The following is a 24504-nucleotide window of genomic DNA, read 5'->3' as shown; positions in this document are numbered from 1 at the left end:
AAAGTAATAAAATACAAAGTATTAGTGTTATAAATGTAGGCCTACATATATTTTTTTAAATGAAAATACAAAAAACGCTGCAGGATTTACGATATTGATGACCGTTAAAACGCGCCATCACAGTCTGTGAAAAGGGTTTATAGCAAACCACAACCATCCAATCAATTCCCGACAGACAAAATCAAGTCCCGCCCTACATTTCTTCTTGAGGGTATGTTTGCACAACAGCGATGCACTAAAAACAGACGACAACTTTGTCAAAACAATCCCGATCTGCGAAAATTACTGAAAAAGGCTGTATTATGCATGACTGGCTAGTGGTTAAAGATGTCCTTTTGTCAAGAAACACCCTCATAATACGCATGTATGAACATGTAATGCGCAGGATGTCACTGTTTTCACAAATGCACGTTTTTGTTGTTTACATGGTGACAATAAAGCCATTGTTTTCAAAACCTTGCACTTTCAAAACCTTGTGTTTCCAGGCCCCTAAAAATACTGTTGTCGTGTAAATGAACAACCAAAACGCATAAAAAGTTTTCCATTTTCAGTAGAAAACGGTGTCATGTAAACATACAACACAATAGGGAAGAAAAGACTTCCATTTCATGCCAACTTTAAAAAAAAGTGTAAATAATGTGGCGCTTTCAAAAGATTGCTCAAACCAGGGCTGAATCCGAAATCGGCCCCTATACCCTCAAATAGGGCATTTGTAGTGGTGTCGGAAACCATAGTGGACGTTATTGGGTGCACTCATTCTATCCCACTTTGCACCGCGTTAACGAGTGAACTTCAAGTGAACTATATTAGTGGGCTAACGTAGGGAATAGTGAATGAGGGTTTAGGGGGCGATTTCGGATTCAGCCAATGAGTTTAGTGGAGCAATCGGTTTAGCTGACCAATGGCAGAAAAGGGGAGTGTTCAGGAAACCTGTTTAAAGGGAAAGTTTCTTTAAAAAATTATGTCATTTACTCACCCTCATGTCGTTCCAAACCCATTAGATTAGACCCTTAAAGCGATGTAAAATGAAATCGAGTGGTTTAATCCAAGTCCTGTAAAGAGATACAAATGTTTTATATGATGAACAGGTTTAATTTTGGCTTTTATACCAAACCTACAGAGAGCATATGACATATGGTAAACATGGAAGCTCGTGCTGCGTCACATACTAGAACAAACCTCATTGGTTGAATAAACTTCAACTCGCACATTTGGGATTCAGTGTTTCATGATATTAAGCGATCATATTTCATCACAAGACTTGGATTACACCATATGGATTCATTTGACGGTGACTTTTTGGATTTTCTACGTTTTGGACTTCAATGGAGGGACAGAAACGTATCATGTTTCATTAAAAATATCTTAATTTGTGTTTTGAAGAAAGTTTTATGGGTTTGGAACGACATGAGAGCGAGTAAAAGATGATCGAATTTTTATTTTTGATTGATCTATCACTTTAAAAACAATGATTAATTTTGACATTTTGTTTGGTGGCACTAGTGAAATAAAATATACTCTACCCCTTTAAATGAATAGTTCAACCAAAAATGAATATTCTGCTATTTTAAGCACCAAAGGTTCACATTCTCGAATATGTGATGTCAAAACAGAGATGTGTCCAGTGTGTTCAATAAAGTCTTATATATGTACAATTTCTAGAAGTCTGATAAGTCCAAGAAGAAGAAGCATTCAGACATTACACAGGATAATCCTGAATGCCTATTCAGATCAATACAATAATTTCACAGTAGTGGAAAACGGAGTGCAAATAGCACCACAGCAATACAAAATCATTGTATGAAGAAATTACAAATTCGATTTTCAAGGGGGTCTTTGGGGGGGGGGGGGGTGATTCCATGAAGAACCTTTAATATCCAAAAAACCTTTCCATTGCACAAAAGGTTCTTTGTAGCGCAAAGAGCTTTAGACTATAAAATGTTTAAAAAAGAATGGTTCTTTAAAGAATCTTTCACAAAACGGTTCTTCAGGGACCCAAAAGATGGTTCTTCTATCTATGGCATCTGCGTGAAAAACCCTTTTTGGTTCTTCCTGGCATTTGTAAAAGTTCTGCAATAAAACATTTCGACAAAAGCTAGCTAGCAATTTAACATCTTCTGCACATTGGCCATTCTTTAATCTCCTCACTCCCTTTCCTACTCTCCTCTCGCCATCTCACACTTCTTCCACAGTGCATTGAGAAAGCTTGCTTTTGGAAGGACTCGGGTAGCGCCCGCTATTTTTAAATTTTTCATCAGGCAACCATGGCGACGGCTCACAACATTGCCTCACACAACTCCTAATGACATAAGCGCTCTTTCCTGGATGCAGTCTCCCCGGCTCCATCCCTGAACAGACTTACTCAAAACTCATCTGCTATTGTACTCTCTCACTGTGTGGCTATGGAACCATCAGTGTCAGCATTAGAACCTTCTGGAATTCTCATCCAAGGGAGAGAGATGGTTCCAAACCTTGCCTCAGCCTCTCCAGGGCTCAGAGCTGAGGCACCTCGTATGGATCATTTATTTTGGTGGTGGCCACCAGAAATCCCCCCAGCCCCCATGTGTTCCTTCATAATGCTTGTGTGGGTTTCTTCAGTCACTACATGAGCACTGGATAGCTGTTTATTTGCTATTTTTGGTGTAGCCAATTCTAATTATAGTGCTTGTGTATTTGTATCCTTACAATCCCATCACGACTAATTTATGTGACCAATTAGTCATACATTAGTCATCTGGGACAGGTTGGTTTATTTCCACAGAGGGATGTGTCTTAGACTTAGAGCAACCAAACAACAACAACAAAACCCCCTCAAGTTTCTACAGGCTACCTGTTGATTTTGAAGAAAAATATACCTTTTTTTTGACATGACTGTTTTACATACAATATTATCAACAAAACAATAGTGCAACAATACACATAACAATAATTTACATTTGCATTTGTATGCATTTAGCAGACACTTCATCATTTTCATCATCAAATGTATACCCGAATGCAATGTCACATTGACATACATTGCATTCGGGTATACATGTTATCAGATGACGATAATAATAATTATGATGATGATAATTCCACTGATTTTGTATGTATGTACGTATGTATGTGTATTGTTGATATGACAATACTGTAAAACAATCATGCCAATAAAGAAATAATACTAATGATCTTTAACCGAACAATGAAACTAAATAGGAACGTTTTAATAACCATACTTAAGTTCAGTCACTGCACATATTTGGTTTTATAATCAAATAAACAATACAAATCCGATTCCGTATATTTATGAACGAAATGTCATTGAAACTGCGCAATCCGTGCGCAGCTTTAACACAAAAATACATGTGTGACCGAACACGGAAGTAGTTCAAAGAAACTCCCGCGTAGTTTTCACATTGTTTGGATATGTCATGTGCGTCTGATAGAGATGCAGGGAGTTTACAACTGAACGTCTACGATGTCTAAACTGAAGAGGAAGAAATTGTCCGTTGAAGAGAGTAGATCCGAGCAGCACTCGAGGCTCAAGAAGTCAAATGACAGTTTGTGCACAGTACAGGACAGCAGCTGCGGCAAAACATCTGCAGGCAGGTAGGAAGCCTGCCCTGATGATATGAGTTTAATACTCAGCAAAAGAAGCTCTCTTCATAATAATATAATATACCATTATTCTGTATCATATTGTACTGTTTTATATTCAATGCTACAGGGAGAGATGGTGGGAGAGTTCTGAATTAAGTGATGTGGAGAGACTCTGGGCTCTTACCTTGCGAGCTCTTTGCCCAGCCCTGCAGTCTGATCAGGAGGAACCTATTCCACAGCTCCCCCCACCTTCATCCACGGTAATACATCAGGTTATCATGAAAGAGGAAGGCTTGTACAATCTAGGAGAATAATGAATGGTTTAACATACAATATGGCAGATGTTGTAAAATGTATGCCATACAATCTCATACTCTTGTATGACTTTTTGTGAGATTTGTGAGGTGTTAATTCCTGCACTGTGTCCTGAAATGGATGTTGGATGCAAATGGACACTGTAAAGGTCTAGAGATGACATCATACAGTCAGATTATGAGGCAAATGCACCGAACACTTCATTCCCTTCACCACAATACGATCAGGAGGGAACATGAATTAAATGATGATGTGCGTGGGTAAATCATTTATTTAAAAAATGCTGCAATATTCCATAAAAAAAAAAAAGAATTGTCCATTTTGATTTCATGGTGACTTTAAAAGCAGGACCCGCCCTCTAACTGAGACCGCAAATCTCACATTTTCCTCTGTACATGGGAAAAGAAGGCTTGATGTTATTTTCCATGGAGATGAGAGGATGAACACTACTGAATTGTCCTTTCCAGAATTATCAACAAGGCTGTAGTGTGCTTTCCTGGTCAGCATGTTTATTTAATAAATGGCATTGCCATTTTCCATGAATATGGTACACGTTGGTGTCCCGTTACTTAAAAACACACAACAAATAACATTTCAGGGACAAATCCCAAACAATTAAAATCCTACAGCAATATCAGAATTTTGTCATCTGTTTAATTGATTAATTTGATTGTATTACCCATTTTTAATTAATAACTATTTTTATTAACCAAACATAATAATTAGGAAAAACATTTGTTTAAAAAAATATATATATTATCTTGTTTAAAAATGTATTTAATTTGTTGTAAAGGCCCATTTATACTTCTGCGTCGAGTGTACGCCGTAGGCTACGCGCGTAGCCGACGCCGTCGTGAGCATTTATACTTCTGCGCTGTTGTCTGCGTCAATGTGCAATTCCACACGCAGACGCTAGAAGGCAGTGTCCTCGGGCATGTTGGTGTAATCAAGACAACAGCCGAAGAAGAAGCAGCTTGATGTGTAGAATCTGTACATTCATGTCGGAATATCAGCAGCAGTGAGAGAGCGGCTTTTCTTGCAGCTTGAGTTGTTGTATCTAATACAAATTAAGCATCTCTAGTTGATTAGTAAAGTTAAATAAGGCGATCTGGCGCTGGAATGCATTTGTGAAACTATGCGGAGCTCGTGGCCGCTGTTTTCAGCAGCGGTGGCTCAGCAAGCGATTGTTGTTGCGGAGACTTCATTCACGAAATATACCCTAATGTGTCCCTGTTCTTGATATACAATTACTGATTAACATCTTTGGTTTTAGTGAGAAAATAAATAAACTATATTCAGCGGATCTATGTATTTATTTACTACCATAAAGAATCGCTGGACTGCAAAATAGTGTGTTATAGCAGACGTAAGGAACTATCATCCAATTTCTGGACACACACACACACACTCCTATCGCAGATTTTTTATTTATTTATTGACCTGAGGGAAGGGTTCTGGCAGACCAATCACAGCGCTTGCGGTCCGCGTAGAATTGACGTGTTGTTACATTTTTGGAGAGGTGCGCGTCAGGCTACGGCGTAGGGTACGGCGTATCCAACGCGTCTATGCGTAGGGTACGCCGTACCCTCTGCGTGCACTCGACGCAGAAGTATAAATTGGCCTTAACATTTGCTAAAATTATTTATTAGATATTTAGTTTTCTCATATAAAATACATAATATCCTAAGGTTGATGATCAACATTTTCTGAAGGTTAATAAGCACCTCTTTTCATTGACCAAAGACTTTTTAATGTTTTGTATATTTTTTTTTATCTTTAGAAATTAAGGAATGTTAAAAAGGGCTAAGGAATTTGTTGATTTTCTGGGGGAAAAAATATGCAAATTAGCAAGTGTTAAAGGGTTAGTTCACCCAAAAATGTAAATAAGGTAATTTATTACTCACCCTTATGCCGTTCCACACCCGTGGAATCAGTTAAATCAGTTCATGTGAGTACAGTGGTTCAATATTAATATTATAAAGCAACGAAAATTATTTTTCGTGCGCCAAAAAAAACTAAATAACGACTTATATAGTGATAATCGATTTCAAAACACTGCTTCATGAAGCTTCGGAGCGTATCGAATCGGCATGTCGAATCATGATTTGGATCGCGTGTCAAACTGCTGAAATCACCGAAATCACGTGACTTTGGCGCTCCGGACCGCTGATTCGATACGCTCCGAAGCTTCATGAAGCAGTGTTTTGAAATTGGTTATCACTATACAAGTCGTTATTTAGTTTTTGTTTTGGCGCACAAAAATATTCTCGCCGCTTTATTATATTAATATTGAACCACTGTACTACTACTCACATGAACTGATTTAAATATGTTTTTAGTACATTAATGGATCTTGAGAGTGTAAATTTCATTGATGCCTATGCAAGCCTCACTGAGCCTTCAGATTTCCACAAAAATATCTTAATTTGTGTTCCGAAGATGAACAGAGGTCTTACAGGTGTGGAACGGCGTGAGGGCTGAGTAATAAATGACATTATTTTCATTTTTGGGTGAACTAACCCTTTAAGTTTTCTGCCATCAGTTTTTTCCAGTTGATTCTCTGTTATGTCATCATGACACCATACCTTGATTTGACTGTTGTTCTAAACTATTAACAAAGCTGGTATCCAAGCTAATGGAAGGGTCAAATTCACAAGTGTGATATTTTTTTTCCCTCTATTTCCTCAGAAAACTCCTGTACAGAAAGTAAGTAATTGGAGGTGGTGCAGTGCAGATCAAGATGCTAATCCCCCTCCAGATCTCCCTGATCCATCTTTTCTCACTCGCCCACCACCAGTGAACGACTGCAAGAACCCTTCACAACCTCCAGCAGCAAAGAACATGGGAGAATCTGTCCAACCAGCACTCACCGATCAAGAGAATTATACATCCTCACCTGATCAGGAGAGTGTGTCAGTATGTGACATACAAACTGCTCAGCAGCACCACCTAAAAGACAAAGTGAATTGCGTTGAGGGTCGTGGATTGTCAGACAAACATAGTGACAAATTTGGCCAATTGGGGAAAGTCTCAGAAAGGCAAGAGCTTACAAGAGGATCTGGAGCTGGATTGGATGCAGGATCAAGAGCAGGAGGATCTGGATCAGGATTGGATGTAGGGTCGAGAGCAGGAGGATCTGGAGCAAGATTGGATGCAGGATCAAGAGCAGGAGGATCTGGAGCAGGATTGGATGTGGGATCAAGAGCAGGAGGATCTGGATCAGGATTGGATGTAGGGTCGAGAGCAGGAGGATCTGGATCAGGATTGGATGTAGGGTCGAGAGCAGGAGGATCTGGAGCAAGATTGGATGCAGGATCAAGAGCAGGAGGATCTGGAGCAGGATTGGATGTGGGATCAAGAGCAGGAGGATCTGGATCAGGATTGGATGTAGGGTCGAGAGCAGGAGGATCTAGATCAGGATTGGATGTGGGATCAAGAGCAGGAGGATCTGGATCAGGATTGGATGTAGGGTCGAGAGCAGGAGGATCTAGATCAGGATTGGATGTAGGGTCGAGAGCAGGAGGATCTGGAGCAAGATTGGATGCAGGATTAAGAGCAGGGGGATCTGGAGCAGGATTGGATGTGGGATCAAGAGCAGGAGGATCTGGAGCAGGATTGAATGTAGGATCAAGAGCAGGATTGGATGTAGGATCAAGAGCAGGGGGATCTGGAGCAGGATTGGATGTAGGATTGAGAGCAAGAGGATCTGGAGCAAGATTGGATGTAGGGTCAAGAGCAGGAGGATCTGGAGCAGGATTGGATGCGGGATCTAGAACAGGATTGTATGTAGGATCAAGGGCAGGAGGATCTGGAGCAGGATTGGATGCAGAATCAAGAGTAGGAGGATCTGGAGCAGGATTGGATGTAGGATCAAGAGCAGGGGGATCTGGAGCAGGATTGGATGCGGGATCTAGAACAGGATTGTATGTAGGATCAAGGGCAGGAGGATCTGGAGCAGGATTGGATGCAGAATCAAGAGTAGGAGGATCTGGAGCAGGGAAGGGTACAAAAACAGGTGCAGGAGGATCTGGATCAGGGCCAGGAACAATACCTGGAACAGAAGGATTAGTATCAGTCATGGGTACAAAACAAGGAGCAGGAGTATCTGGATCAGGGCAGAGAGCAAAATCTGAAGCAGGAGGGTCTGGAACAGGGCAGTGGGCAATTTCAGGAGGAAGAGGATCTGGGTTAGGACCGGGAATAAAACCTGGAGTAGGACAGGGAGCAAAATCAGGACTTGAAGGATCTCGGTCAGGGCTTGGAAGAAATTCAGGAGCATGTGAATCTGGATTGGGGCAAGGAACAAAATCAGGTCCAGAAGGATCCGGAGCAACATCTGGATCAGGACTGGAGTGCTGCCCAATGTGTCTATTGCCATTTCCTGAAGGGTGAGTGAATGTTTCATATAAATAATTACAAGTGCAATGCAGAACCTGAGTTGACAACAAAATCAATGCATCAATCAATCAATGTAATGTTCTTACATTTGCTTCAGCAGCAACCCAAAATGTTTCATGCATATAACCTACAGTATCCCAACATTCCCCAATTTGGCTTGGCCAGAGAACATCATTGTTGGTTGGTTTTGGCAAATAGTCTAATTGGAAATCCACACGGAAGAATTGACACTTGTATTTCAGAATGCAATACCTGAAGTTCTTTGTTGTTCTCCACTCGAGTTCTCAATTTTCAGATGATTAAACAGGCAAAACTCTGAGAATTCAGGTGTTTTTCGGAAAAGCAACACAAATGAAGAAGCAGGGAATGTGATCTGTAGAGTTGATGTATGTTCTAGAACACCAGAGACTAGAAGACTGAGATCAGCTTTGGCATTAGAGATGTTAATCTGGCCCTTTAGGTTAAGCCAGGACATACATACGCTCGCTCTCATGAACCCCTTGGCAAAAGGCTGTAAGATGAAGTGTTGGTGGACGGAATCATGCATTCTATCACCTCTTTTTAAATGGCCAAAATAAAATTAGTCATCTGTTGGAGAAAGACATTTTATTTTCCCTAAATGAATGGATTTGAGTGTTTGCGCCTTGGGTGCTGGTGGAGCACTCCGAGATGGATATCACAGCCACGGTTATGTAACTCGCTCCTGGATGTGATGTCATCCCTGCAGATGTAGAGCAGAGGATCCAGTTCAGATGGGATTATATTTGATGCTTTATGAACACTTGATTCTTTATTTTGATTGATGAACATAGCAACGTTTATTAGCTGTTATTGTTGTTGCACTAGTATGAAGTACGCAAAGCGTTACACAACACATAACATTGAATTGAGAGAGACTTAATAATGAGGAGGTACAGTGATTGTTTTAGATGGTAATAATCCAGCACTTTATGATAAAATAGTCTTTAGATGTACAAAAATGTGTTATTTTAATATTATAATTAATTGAAATGAGTTGGGTAGTTTGAGAGTAAATACGGAAAGTTGGCATGTCTTGCCATTTAAACAGCATTTTTATTTTATTTTATAATTATGAATGCTGAGTTCTTATTCACAAGACTACATAATATTGTTCTTTAATTTATAAAAAAAAAAATATTTCCATTGCAGACTTAAAATACACTCATTTCAGGTTCAATTTGTTTACATTAAAAACGTTTTAAATCTACTTAGAGATTAGATAGAATTTTATAAATTTACAAATTTAAGTAAAAAAATGTATTGTTATTGTTCATTGTTAATTCATAATACATAAACTAATGTTAATTTGGTTGCACCTTATGAACAAGGTCTCTCTTCTCATTAGTAAATGTGGAAATTAATCAGACAAATGCTGTAGAATCATTGTTTGTTTGTAACTAATGTTAACAAATGAAACCTTATTGTAAAGGTTTACTGTTAATTTATACTCATATACTTATAATTTAAACTTGTTGAAAAGTATCATGCTTTTTAAGCTAAAATCTTGATGTTGAATTAAAACAGTCAATGGAACTGTTATACAGCCTGTATAATCGCATACCAGTTTATAGGCGTCATTTTCACCTTGCTGCCATCTTTAATCAATGCCAACTCTCCAGAAGGGCTGTTTATGAACTTTTCTGCTTGTGAACTTTGGAGCACTTCTCAGAAAGAGGAAACACTATTGAAACATGGCAGACTGTGAGTGTACTTAAAGAGTGGAGGAAGAGAAACTCTAAGAAGGACAGTTATTCATCAGAACGGGTCAAAAAGTCACCAGATTCTTGCGAGGTCCGAGAGCGGCGCTCCTTCGGCGTGGTGGGCAGCGCTGAGCGGCGTCGAACAAGAAAGCACTTTGTTGCGAGTGCAGGGCTGGCGTGCGCCGCTGCCCGCTCTCTGCCCGCCGTGTGTACATTGGCCAGACTGCAGAGCACAGCAGAACACAGACGGCCCCGTGAGAGAGACACAATGAACGCTCTTGTCTAGGGAAGGACAGACAGAGAAAGAGGGAGATATAGAGAGCGAGTTTCCGAGGGCGTCGATACGAGCCGAGGGCAGGACTGGTGAAGAGATGGAAATCTTGATGGAGGGAATCGAGGGAACTGGTGGGTTGGCACGAGTAGATTCACAGAATGGTTTTGAGGTTTGCTGCTGAGAAGCATCAAGCCGCCTGGGTTGGAAAAGGGATTAGAGAGGAAAGGAAGGAGTCTTGAAGGGAAAGGGAACACAAACAAATGGATGCGAGTGGAAATGAGTGTCGGTTTTTTTTGGGGGGGGTCATTGGAATGTCAAATTTGAGACCTGGCGACCTCGTAGTTATTATGTGCTTGTTAGCCGGCAGCATACTATAACTAAATATTTACCTCTGTGGTTTATTTTTGTGTGTGCACACTTCAGTAAACTGCTATAAATGGATGTATTCACTTCTAGTGTTCTGTGTCTGCTACTACAAAATAAAAAAAGCCACCAACCATTCATTAGCATTAAAGGGATAGTTCAACCAAAAATGAAAATTCGGTCATCATTTACTCACCCTCAAGTTGTTCCAAACCTGTATGAGTTTCTTTCTTCTGCTGAACACAAAAGAAAATATTCTGAGGAATAAAGAAATACTATGGAAGTCAATGGGGTGAACTATCCCTTTAAGTAAAAAATAAGGGTAACTCTTTACAATAAGGTGCCATGGTTTGTTAAAGAAAATCCTGTGGTGAAAATCAAGTGTTTAATGTTGTTTGTGGTGTTTTTAATATGCTTTAAGACAAACCATTTGCAAATTCATCAGTCTCTCTTTTCTCCTTAAAGGGATAGTTCACCCAAAAATGAAAATTAGCCCATGATTTACTCACCCTCAAGTCATCCTAGGTGTATATGGCATTCTTCTTTCAGACTAATAAAATCGGAGTTATATTACAAAAGTCCAGGCTAATCCAAGCGTTATTATAGCAGTCATAGTTGCTCTGTTTTTGAAGTCCATAAAAAATGCATTTGTCCGTCAAATAACGTGCTCCACACGGCTCTGGGTGTTAATAAAGGCCTTCTGAAGCGAATCGATGTGTTTGTGTAAGAAAAATATCCATATTTAAAACTTTATAGACTAAAATAACTAGCTTCCGGCGGTCAGCGATACGCAAGTGAAAGAGTAAAAGTTACGGTGAAAGAGTAAGCCTTGACCCTTGACGCATGCGTATTGATGAACGCAGAAGCGCAGAGGATAGAGCAAAACAAAACACCGGTCATGAATTATGAGTCTAAAACGAGAATTTTTAAAGGGAAATGGTGGAGGATTTCGATATAAGAGAAGAGGGGCTTGAGTTTGTTGCCCAGCACTATCCGCAAAGAGGCGTCAAAGCTTGCGATGCTCCTATACATCGCCTCAGGGATTACTGTTTCGTCTTTAAGTCGACTTCTGTACCGCTGACTGCCGGAAGTTAGTTATTTTAGTCTGTAAAGTTTTAAATATGGATATTTTTCTTACACAAACGTGCCACTTTGCTTCAGAAGGCCTTTATTAACTCCCCAGAGCTGTGTGGAGCAGTTTTATGATGGATAGATGCACTTTTATAGACTTCAAAAATGACCCAATTCACTGCCATTATAACGCTTAGAAGAGCCAGGACTTTTTTAATATAACTCTGATTTTATTCGTCTGAAAGAAGAATGTCATATATACCTCGGATGACTTGAGGGTGAGTAAATCATGGGCTAATTTTCATTTTTGGGTGACATTCGATACCGATGTGGTGGCAAGATATATTGTGCATCCCTACATTGCATACTTTGGATGTGCTCCACTTTATTTGTACCATTTAGTTTTTTTAGTACATTTTTATTTATCTTGTTTATTTGAAACACAATAAAGATATTGTTTTGATAAGCGAGATCTCTGATTGTAGTCCTTGAAAACCTAAAAAGTCGTGGAATTTCATTTTGCAGTGCCTGTACGAACCGTGGTTAATGCATGAACTAACATCAACCAATGGGACCTTATTGTAAAGTGTTACCAAAATGAGTTTCTTCAATCCTAGGAAAAGGTGCACACATTCTGACAGATGCTTTCAGCAAAGGCATGTTGAGAATTACCAAGAGAAAATCTGAGAATTGTAAATTGTGTTTCCAGATAAATGTTTTTTTGAGTGATATCATGGGATCATTGTAAATAGCTTTTCTCTACAGTCCAAAAACTTACATCAACATACATTATTCCCAAATTGCTTTTGAAAGACAGCGAGGGATCAATAACTTATCATGACTCAAAAATCTCATTTTGTATCCAAAACTGCTCATTGCGCAAGAGAGAATCGGTCTTGCTTTAGTCGTGCTTTGGTTCACAAACCACTTATTACTGGAACCGGCGTTGATTTCTCTTTATGTATTGGATCTAATGTGTGTGTGTGTGTGTGTGTGTGTGTGTGTGCTTTTTTGTACTGCTCACTATTATTAAAAACTTCTCTCTGTTTTTTCAGGTTTACCCAAATGGAATGTGATAGTCATCTTGCACAATGTTTATCAGAGATGCATGACGATATTATTTGGTGATGATAATGAAATTCTATTATTTTGGATACCTGTGTTTTCCTTTGTGGCTTATGCTTGCAAAATATTACTTTAACATTTTGATTACTGTAACCAGAGGACCTGTTAAGTATTTCTAATAAAATATGATTGGAAAAATATGCATTATGCAATAAAGACAGTGTTCTCTCACAGACCAGTGTTGTTTTTTCTTTCTCTTTTCTTTTTTTTCCACACCCAGAAATCATGAGACAGGAAATGTGAAGTCATTACAATGAACATTTACTGATTTACAGTTGTTATCTAAGATGCTTAAGACTTAACTTCATAAAACCAAAGACATGTTCACATCTCTCTTTCTCTCTCTCTCTCTCCCACCCTCAGCCCACAGAAACTGTACTGGAGCTTTCATTTACAATAATTTATAAAACAAACACTTCAAATATAAAAGTATTCCCCTGTAGCACATTGATAAGAGCGTCATTTGCTTTGGACTCAACAAAAGGAAAGAACTGAAGGAAGAAAGAAAGAAAAGCAGAAAACAGTTTGCGACGGCTTTTGTATTTGGCGAGTTGACAGATAAAGGAAATGTTTTCAGGGACTGGAGCTTGTATTTTACCGCAGTCTTGGGCTCTGAGTTTGAGACTAGCGGTCGGGACACTGGATTCAGAGATCTCTTATAATGGTGCAGAAACAGATTTATTCATCTCTTTTTGTGAAAAAATGTAAGGGTTAAATTACAGATATTTACAGTTATGCTAAACCCGTTCCAGTTCAAACATAAACAAAACAAAGGACAATCATAAATCTGACTGTTTCACGTGGATTCTGTACATTAGCTTGAGCTGGTGGAAAATTAAGTTGGTCGGATGAAGATGGATTATTACTTGGTCCTTTGTAATCATAGTACCTGTTCTCAAACAGTTTGTAAGGAATGAAAGTGATGTCACGTAGGGCCATCTTTATGTTAAAAACCTGAAAATTCACACCAGCAATGGCCCCATCAAACTACGCTTGAACGCCACTCGTTGGCAGTTTGCATTCACCTGAAGTCCCTGTCATAAACAATCCATATCATTCATAAAGAGTGGAGTTCAGTGAACATTTTGTGTACCAGCTTTTCATTAGAGAGCTGAAAACACGGTGGGGTAATCTGGCTTTGCTCTCCGCCTCGTTATCGTTGCGTTCGTCACGCTTGTTATCTCCCGGGCCGTTCTTTGTTCTTAGCCCGTCTGCTAATCTCGCTGCTGTCTGACACAAAAGCAGCTAATTAATCCTGTTAACATGGCAGCAATTCTTCATACAGGTCTGATTTCTTCAAAGCATTCGCATCTAAGAGTGGCGTCTTCACTCTCCAGGAAGAGAGGAAACTAAAAAAGCCAAAACTTGGGAGATAGAAGATAGAACGCATATCTAGTTGCTTAATAACACCATATCACTGTGAGGATTAATCAGTCAAGCAAGCCTGTGATTAGCTGTTTTGATGTGATGCTTTAGTTGCGTTTCCCTAGTGGAAAACTGTGTTCGGAATAGCATACTAACATGCTACTCTCACTAGCTTTGCGCTATGTATACTGTGCACAGTATCCACAGGATACCCAGATGATCTATCCTCTACACTTGCCAAGACACACACAGCGCAGAATATTGTATCCCAGAATGCAATGCGCACAACTTGACCTTCATTTCCATTTTTTTTTTTTGGCTCATTATTTTGTCGAACACACATTTGTACACAAAATCGAGTTTAGATTATGAAAGCCATTATACGTTGCTTATATGCAACATCCTATGACAATGTGGCATACTAATGCTTTAAATGTTTATCGACATAATCATTTTACACACTATTTGTACTGTACATACTATAAAATACAGCATCTACTACAAGTAGTAGGCTAGAATTCTATTCCGAACACATCCTGTCATAAAACGACATAAGATTAGCATTCCGTGCTAATTGTGTTTTACATCGAGTGCTGTAGGGGCTGAATCTGGGCACAGTTCCGCCATGCGTTGAGGTAATCTGAGATTTACATCACTGTTGCACAATTTGACCACCACATAACACCAGAGACATGATGTACAAACCCCTTGTTTGTGTTCTCTCGCCCCTCCACAACATCTCAACAGCACGTTATTGACAGATCACACGAGTACAACAACACAAAACCCTCTTGTCGGAGTGAGGAGCAGCCATTTGAGTAATGTAGTGTGCGGTTGTGAAGAATGCTACTGTAATATTAAACCTATAGGCTCATTGGAAAATTGTTCCTGTGGCAACATTTGTGCAAAATGATATCATGTTGCTTCTTGCATGATTGCAGCAATAGATGAATGTGAGTTTGGTAATGTTTTATTATGTTGGTTGTTTTAAGTATCGAGGCAGTATGGAAATTAAATATCTGGGGAGTGGCGCGAAAAGGCTGTGAAAATAGCGTCGCGCATTAGGGATGCACCGATCGATCGACCGGAGATCAGTATCGGCCGATAATCATATTTTAATTGACCGGTACTCACTAAACTTGGCCAATCTCATGAACCGAATGCAATTTGATGACGTCAGCGCATGAGGACGTACATGACGCGTGGGGTAGTAGCAAAATATTCCAAACGAGAGCTTTGAAGGCTGAAGAAGAGAAGGGATCCATGTGAACAGCAATTGAACATGGGTCAGCCGGTCCTAAGGGGTGGGCGAACGCCGTAGTGGCGGAGACGCAAACGAACCTGGAGAAGCTGGCGAGAGCCCCGGGAAGAGTTCTCTTTTCGTTGTGAATGGGTTCATTCTGAGAGAGGTGACCAGCGTCCTGGAAAGTGCCGCGGTTCCGGCGGCGTCCGTTGAGCTCTCGTCGTCCCATGTGGGGCTTAAATGATTTGGCGCCGCAGTCATGTCATCGCCGGTGTGGAATTACTATATGACGTTTCGAGGAACAATGAAAAATGTGCTATTTGCCGTGTACATGTTCCAAAGAAATCTCGCGTGGAGGAGCATTGTATTGGACAACGTTTAAGTTACATCCGACTTCTCCATTTTAGGAGATTAAATGTTTATTTTGTCCTCAACATTTTAATATTGGACAATGTTTAACCCTCTGGGGTTCTTCATTTATGGGTCACACTCAGGACCTTCGGGTCAAAAATGACCCGGAGGGCGGGATTAAGATAAAAAAGATTTGAGTAAAATCAATGAAATATATTTTTTCTTTTCTTTTTTGGTGTTTTGAGATAATTTTATGATTTATAATTAATATTTATGCTTTTTTTATTTTTATTAAAGCTGTATTTCATTATAGAGTCAAGCCTAGGCCTCATGAAAGCAATTTTTTTAAATGAGATCGGTGCCATCCGGTGGACACATTGAGCATTTTTATCACGCAATAACACATTTTTACCACTGTAGTGGATCTTGTGTTTTATTATTATTATTTTTTTAATTGTAGCTTCATCGGAATGGTCCGAAACTTGGTGACTATATGAACACCCAAAAAAATTGGGGTCAGGATTTGAAAAGTCTAAGTGGTCGTAAAAAACAATAGTCACACTCAGGACCTTCGGGTCAAAAATTACCCCCATAGGAAATGAATGGGAAATTGGCAAAAATATGAAAATACAGAGTTTTTTTGTGCATACAATCTACAAATCAGCCAGGATGCAGAAAGAAAAAGGACTCAACAGTGAAGGGGTGAATCTCTAAAACATCAAGAGTGCAAAACAGACAAAAAAACTCGCACCCACACACTTATACACACAAAAACACACGCACACACAATTGAACGCGTGCCACGAACGGTTGTGTGAGTTTTCTTAGACTTTTCAAATCCTGTCCCCAATTTTTTTGGGTGTTCACATACCAAGTACCAATAAAGTCACCAAGTTTCGGACCATTCCGATGAAGCTATGATTTTTGAAAAAAAATTATAAAACAAATTTTTGACCCGAAGAACCCCAGAGGGTTAAATAAACCCTGTGGGCTCCATTATGTTTTGTTTTTTTGTGTTATGCAGAAATTCCATTTTAAAGGCATATTAATATTTTCACTGTATTATGAATAATTTTTGTGATTATTTAGTACTCTGTAAAAACAATAGTTACATTACATTACATAATAACCATAAAAATGTAACAAAAATATAATAAAGGCAACATCTATAGTATTTTTTTATCTGAAAAAAGGTTAACGGTGATCAGAGAGCTTACAAATCAGTGAAGCATTGGATTCGGGATCGGTATCGGCTGATCACCATGACAAGAAATCGGTACTCGGTATGGGCTGCAAAAATCCTGATCGGAGCATCCCTATCGCACATACACTAAACCGTTAGTGTTAGACATGTCTTTGGCCCTGACCCAAAATGCACCTTAAGCACTCGCGGCCTTCCTACGAGTCCGCACTTTCGCGACGTAACGCCAGTTTGACTATCGAGAAGAAGTCTGTGCGCATCGAGGGGGCGCAAAGGGGGCACTCGCGACCATCCTTCTAAAACCTAAAATGACAAATGAGACGTCTTACGGTCTCATGGACTTAAGGAGTGAGTATACTTCGGCCGTCTGCGCACCATTCACGCAACTAAATTTTTCGTCATCAGGAGGGTTCACGGACGGCTGTACACCCAAGGGGGTAATCTAGCACCCGGAAAGCGTACCTTCCATAGGGGCGGCCATTGCTAACCAAGCCATCACCTGCTGTTTTGGCGTCACTTTGACAGCAAATAACTTTGCATCTGAGGCGTTTTAAGACTCCATTTGTCGATTGTTTATTTCTAAAGAAACACAACAATGTATAAAAGGCTCCATGGCCATGTATCTTACACTATTGCCCTGTAGTAGTCGTTTTTGTAAAAAATAGGCTAACGATTGCGTCATAACCCCGCGACTCTCGGCGCGCAGTTGAGAAATTACCGTATAGACCCAAGGAGAAGCTCGCAGGCAATCTTTTACTGTCTATGAGGCAATCGGGGGGACGTGAAGGCATAAAGTCCGATAAAGTTAAGGGAGAAGCACGTGGAGAAGCCCATAGAGAGCCAAAAGCAACGGGACAAAATATTTCAACAACGCGATTCAGATTTCACTTTGCACAACTACTAGAAGACTTGCCACTGTCAGACAGGTTGCTCACGTCACTTCTACATCGTCAAGCTCAGTCTGAGGCTTTTTCTTCACTTCACTTTTTCTCTGTGAAGTCTATGGGGTCGCTGTGTCCATTTCTTTTACTGTCTATGTGTACACCCCGTCCGCGTGCAGCCGAATTTTTGAGACTGCGCGGACGGTGCATGTACAACAGCGCATGCGCAAAAAAAAAAAGAAGAGTCACAACAGTTGAACTCATCCTCGGTTGAGTATACTTTGAAAGCCGTGCGGGGACACGGCTGCACTTGAGACACGTCCGGATGCGAAAATCGAAGTATACCCAGGCCTTTAGCGGACAGACACCCGACTTGTAAGTCCGTAAGTGCATATGAAGTGTGCCATTCGGGACAGGGGCCTAGAGCTCTTTTATCGTGACTTCGTATCCAAGCACTACACATCGCATAGCAATGCTGTGCCAGGTGAGCTAGCAAGCAAGTTTTCTACATAAGAAAAGCCATATGGAGCTGATTATGCGATGCAAGCGTCAAACGCCCGGTTTACACCTGGTATTAAGATGAGTTTTTTTCTATCAGGTCACAAGTAGACAAGGGAGACACATGGGCCTACACTTTTGTCCACTTTCAACCACTTCTGTCCTGATTACTTCAAGGGGAGGGTCTATGGCTGGGTAAATGTATGTGTTTCAGGTCTTTCGATCTAACGGACAAAATAAGCTCACAATTTACATATGAGCGTGACAACGGAAAAACATACGGAGACCAGCAGCCTTCATTTCAGCCTTCATTTCATTCACTCTTAGACCTTCATTTCTGCTCTGATAGCCACAAGACCACACTGAACGCTGTGAGTGTGTGTTAGAAATCAGGAATGGGGAGAGGACATTGTGCTTGGTGTGTTTTTCATCTTCAAACCAAACCTGGGTCTTCAGCCAACAAAGTTTAAATCCGTCTGGCTAGCGCGCTTCCCGTAATGTTTACGCATTAGGTCAGTAGGCGGACAGCTGGCGGTCTTTTGCGGCTGTTCGAACACATTCAACCACATGAGCGTTTACTCTACGAAAGCAATCCGGTCCAATGTGTTTGACTACCTCTGGAAGTGGTCGAAAGTGGACGAGCGCAAAACGTTTTATAACCTATTTACACCTGTATTTAGCGTCGTCCACTTGTGATCCGATCGACCAAACGCATCTTAATACCAGGTGTAAACCGGGCTTATGTGATGCTAGTGTCAAAGGCCTGTTTACATCTGGTATTAAGATGAGTTTTATTTGATCAGATCACAAGTAGACGAGGGAGACGCGTACCCGTTTAAACCTGGTGTTTTAATCCGTCACTTTCGGCTTTCAACCACTTCTATCCTGATTTCTTCTGTGGGCAAGTTTGTATATGCTTTTTCAGATCTTTCAATCTAATGAACAAAATCAACTTGTGCAATTTACATATGAACACGCCCGGAGACGGAAAAACATACGGAGAGCAGCAGCAGCAGACCACGGCAACCGCTGTGAGTGCGTGTTAGCAATCAGGAATGGTGAGAGAACATTGTGTGTTTTTCTACAGCTTGCTTCCACATGCCTTTAAACTCTTTTATTGTGACTTGTGTTTCACAGGACTCGTACCCAAGCACTACACATCGCATATGCAATGCTGTACCAATCAGCCATATGGAGCTGATTATGTGATGCAAGCATCAAAATGTATTCGTTTACAAATCATGCACTATGGTAAAAGTGTTTTCAGGTCATAACATAGTATTGTGCAAGGAACTGCTAGAAAATAAGTCTTTATTAATCAATAACCTGCCACTGTGATCATAATTTGAAAGTTGTTTTACAGCCACTAGTGTTCATTTCAGCTGGAAACTGTAGTGAAATGTACATATAGGTATGTTTTTTCGTCGGTTTTTTCCATTGAGCCTAGGTTGGTAATATTACTGCCATGTCTGATGTATTTGGGCTTTGTGATTATTCCAAGACCTTCGTGTCTTGGTTTCAACATATGTATCAGTGTTTATGTAAGTAAAAAACAAAACAATAAAAAATAAAAACACCTGCAGCTCACATCTCTCATTGGATGGTGCATTGGAAAAATCAACTCCGATCTAACATGGAGTTCAGAGCAGTTTGGAGCATGGTGAATTTTGGATCTTTGAGGCACTTCTTCAAAAAAACACATTTTCTCTCCCATTTACTCTGTAAAATCAACATGGGTGGTTAAAAGCTTGTGGTTTGAAGCACAGCTACCCACTGTTTAGGAAACCATCATGGTCATGATTTAAAATGTGCCACTTTGCATCATAGAAGGCATCATAAATTCTTCGATTGGCTACCTACACTATAATACAACATTTACTTTTAAACATACATTCTTGTTTTGCTTGAGGACGCACCTCATACAAGATTTAAGAGAATTAAAAAAAAAAAATAGAACGAAAAAGTCTAACAAAATAAAAAGTGCACGTTAAGTTCGAACTGTCATATTTAGCTAGGGTTGATGGGAAATGAAGTCTCTGAAGGACGCAGGCACACATCGATGGAGCTAACTTAAGTCCCAGGCAACAGTGCACACTCACACAAACATGGGTGTCCAAAGGAAAGAGGATGCCGGGAAGCAGGAAGACAATCAACAGCTGAAATTTGGGGAATAGTTCCGAGTTTGTTTTCTGAAGTTCCTCCAGTCGTTTCTTCTTCCAGTGTAATCCTAAAATAACTTGAAGTCTCAGTGTTGCTTTTTGTCTTTAACGCAGTCTGAAGGAATAGTTCCTCTCTGTGAACACGTAGTCTGAGCTAAACTCAGCTGTAGTAGTCTCATGGAGCCGCAGGCAGAGAAACATCGGCCGTATTGTTCTTCCCTCATACGGTTTCTTCAGTGGAGAGCAGCAGAGGATTAATGTACTCAAATCCCTCAAACTCAGACTGGTCTATTCTCTTTATCACGTCCCTGAGGAGAGAAACCAACATTATTATTGAACGAGCTACAATTCAACCGTACATGTGGCTTAAAGCAAAGAATGTGGGAAATATTTTACAAAATTGAAGGCTAAAGTAAAATTACCGATAAGTGCTAACAAGCATTGCAGGGAAGGACTAGTTGCTGGCATCACGTCTTATACATGTACATTTATTCATTTAGCAGACCATTTTATCCAAAGGGACTTACAAATGAGGAATACAGCAGTGATTCACCCTAAGGAGGCAATAATGCGAGGTTTAAACATTGTCGAGAAGAGTATTTTGAATATGTGCCCAATTTGACCTTCTGTTTACAGTGCGATTAAATACAACTGTGATTTTTAACATTTCTTTTTGTTTAACAATTGATTGAGCTGCAAAGAAAATCATTAAAGAATCCTGGGAAAAAATGATTAAAGAATCCTGGAAAAATTTATTAATGTTTCCACAAAAATATTAAGTAGCACAACTGATTTGAACATTGATAATAAATATTTCTTGAGCATATTATAATAATTTCTGAAGAATTGTGCAAGAAGTATGTGAAACTGAAGACTGGAGTAATGGCTACTTAAAATCACAGAAATCAATTACATTTTAAAACATTAATATAGAAAACAGTTCACAATATTACAATATTTACTGTATTTTTGATCAAACAAATGCAACCTTGGTGAGCATAAGAGACTTCTTCAAAAAGATTTTTAAAAAATCTGGCAACAATTTAGTTTAGGGTCAAATTCTCACTATTAACGGCTGTCAGTACTTATAAAGAACATATTAAAGGGGTGGTAAACCACGATTTCACTATTCTAACTTTAGCTAGCGTGTAATGTTGCTGCTTGAGCATAAACAACATCTGCAAAGTTACAACGTTCAAAGTTTAAAGCAAAGGGAGATATTTGCTTTTAAAGAAATCAGTTTCTAAGAACTACAGCAAACGGCCAGTAGGCGACTACAGACATTCCTCCAGGGCTTGCTGACATCACCAGGCCCAATATTTACATAAACCCCTCCTCCGAGAAGATTAAATAAGGGGGGGTGAGGCCATTTTGTATCGCGGCGCTGTTGTGGTATAGTTAGGCTGGAGTGTTGTTGCCGCGATGCAGAGGAAACGCTGTTATATTCATCCGAATTGCAGGTCTGGGGTACTTGCTCTGTTCAGCCTTCCTTGGGACGGGGGTGCGTTGCAGAGCGTTTAACACACAGCATGTTATATGCACGTGTGTTTGAGTCAGCGGGGAACAGGCGCGCGCAGGGCTCCTGCAGCACATCTAACAGAGGAAAACATCCACCGTCTTCGCGGCAGTTTTTTGGGGCGGCAGTGGCTCAGTGGTTCATGTAGATTGTCTACAAACCGGAAGGTTGGTGGTTCGATCCCCGGTTCCACCTGACCAAGTGCCGAGGTGTCCATGAGCAAGACACCGAACCCCAGCTGCTCCCGACGAGCTGGATGGCGCCTTGCATGGCTGACACCGCTGTCGGTGTGTGAATGAGTGTGTGAATGGGTGAATGTGAGGCAAAAAATGTAAAGCGCTTTGGATGGCCGTAGGTCTGTTAAAAGCGCTATATAAATGCAGTCCATTTACCATTTACCATTCGCGATTTCAATGCCGGATTTGCACAACGTCAGCTGCGTGAAAAAAACACTGCCGGTGCGTGGATGCACGACGCGCGCTGCACATTTCACGGAGGACAACACAAACTTCCACAAACTTCGTGAGTTCAATACAGGATATGCACAACGGCTTGTCCTGAAAGCTGGATTTACAAACAGAAGCTGTTTACGGGCCACAACCTGTAAGTCTGATTTATATTTCATCGATGTGTTTTCCTGTAATAGGTTGTAGCAAGGAAGTAAACAGATGACAGCGCTGTTCTGCAAACCAGTCTGTTAAATGCTCATTCATACTTAACGTTATCCGACGAACACCTAACGTTACAAACACTAACGTTAAAATCTCAACAGCGAACCTGGCATTAGTGTAAATGATTCTTTGATTAGAGCTTTTATGTATTGTTTATCTACAGGCTTGCTAAACATGCTTCTGTGTGTAATTTGGCTAACTTACTAGTTAAAGCCAGTGCTTAGTGTTCGTTTTGGGTTAGTTCTTGCGACAGATATTTGGCTATAATCGTTCTAAAAATACAAAAGTTAAAGTGCCATTCAGTAGCGATTATAGATCCGCAGTCTTTACTCTTGAGGACTGAACAGGTTCTGCTCGATCATCTTCACTCAAATGTTCTGGGTCTGATTCGGGCTCATATGGGGCGTGACGTTTCCGACAACCGTGCACTGCGGTTAGCGAATCAGAACACACTAGGCCAGCTAACCAATCAGAGCCCACTGCGTATTTTTGAGGGACTGGCTTCATACAACCCGGAAAGCATCAGACCGTTTTACAAGGAGGGACAGAGCAGTGTAGAATAAAGGTCAAATATATGAAAAATAAGGCTTTTTTTTTTAAACGAAGCATGAACACATGTTACAGTGCACCCCACAAACACAGTCAAGCCTTCAAAAGAATGTGTTTTACCACCCCTTTAAAGGGCTAGTTCACCCAAAAATGGAAATTCTGTCAACATTTCCTCACCCTCAAGTTGTTCCAAACCTGTATTAGTTTATTTGTTCTGCTGAACACAAAAGAAGATATTTTGAAGAATATTCAAAATATTCTCAAAGCAGATAGAGCAACCATTGAATACCATAGTATTTCTTCCCTACTATGGTTGTCAATGGTTGCTCTATCTGCTTGGTTACAAACATTCTTCAAAATATCTTCTTTTGTGTTCAGCAGAACAAATAAACTAATACAGGTTTGGAACAACTTGAGGGTGAGTAAATTATGACAGAGTTTTCATTTTTGGGTGAACTATCCCTTTAATGCCTAATTCTACATGGACATATTCTACATCCCTTAAAGGGATAGTTCACCCAAAAATGAAAATTCTGTTATCATTTACTCAAGTTGTTCCAAACCTGTATTAGTGTATTTGTTCTGCGGAACACAAAAGAAGATATTTTGAAGAATGTTGGTAACCAAGCAGATAGAGCAACCATTCACTACCATAGTAGGGAAAAAAATACTATGGTAGTCTATGGTTGCTCTTTCTTGCTTTGTTACAATCATTCTTTAAAGAGCACCTATCATGGAATTTTGAAATTTACCTTTCATGTAGTGTGTAACATAGATCTAAGTGAAAAAAAACATCCTGTGATAGCTTGAAATATGACAGTGCACCGTATATATAGTTATTTTCTTTCAAAAGTAAGAGTCGACTCGGAGTCATTTTTAAGAATCGTTAGAAGACCGAAGCTTTTTCTCTGACTAGATGACGTCAACTTGTCAAGTTATTTGAATACGATACGCCCACTTATTGCGCTCCAAGACGCCAGTGAAAACTAGAAAACATCATGGCGACGAGACGCTGTGTTCTGAAGTGCCACTCAAAAGCAAACTTCTTTCATCTGCCCAAGGATGAGCATTTGAAGACTAAGTGGCTTGAAGACAAACCATACATCGTCGCGATTGAGTGTTTATTATTAGTCGTCAAATGTATGTTTCGCGATCTCAGGAAGCTTTTATTATGGACTTTTATTATGGCACATGGTTCTTCTTCGTCTGTCTGTACCATAT

The 24504-nt window shown here is 40.1% G+C and overlaps 2 protein-coding genes across 4 annotated transcripts in view; one reads left to right on the top strand and one right to left on the bottom strand.

Moving 5' to 3' along the window:
- Positions 1 to 3355: 3355 nt before the first annotated feature.
- Positions 3356 to 13021, top strand: LOC307132854 (uncharacterized protein). Its single transcript, XM_079827430.1, has 4 exons — positions 3356 to 3591; positions 3710 to 3842; positions 6586 to 8285; positions 12780 to 13021. Exons 1-4 carry the CDS (start codon positions 3461 to 3463, stop codon positions 12850 to 12852), a joined length of 2037 nt encoding a protein of 678 aa, XP_079683556.1. The 5' UTR covers positions 3356 to 3460; the 3' UTR covers positions 12853 to 13021.
- Positions 13022 to 16821: 3800 nt separating this feature from the next.
- Positions 16822 to 24504, bottom strand: part of prkcz (protein kinase C, zeta) — a 185946-nt gene continuing 178263 nt past the window's right edge. For 2 of the 3 annotated variants that reach the window (XM_079826712.1, XM_079826714.1), the window contains one exon: positions 18482 to 20855. In XM_079826712.1, coding sequence (XP_079682838.1) covers positions 20768 to 20855 — 88 coding nt within the window. In that variant the 3' untranslated portion in view covers positions 18482 to 20767. Of the gene's footprint in view, positions 20856 to 24504 lie in introns of all 3 variants that reach the window. The other variant, XM_079826713.1, reaches the window with a different exon arrangement.

This window comes from Gobio gobio (genome assembly GCF_949357685.1).
Source record: "Gobio gobio genome assembly, chromosome: 10".
Taxonomy (NCBI): Eukaryota; Metazoa; Chordata; class Actinopteri; order Cypriniformes; family Gobionidae; genus Gobio; species Gobio gobio.
Note: the sequence above shows the minus strand (reverse complement) of the source record. Positions and strands in the feature narration are given on the sequence as shown.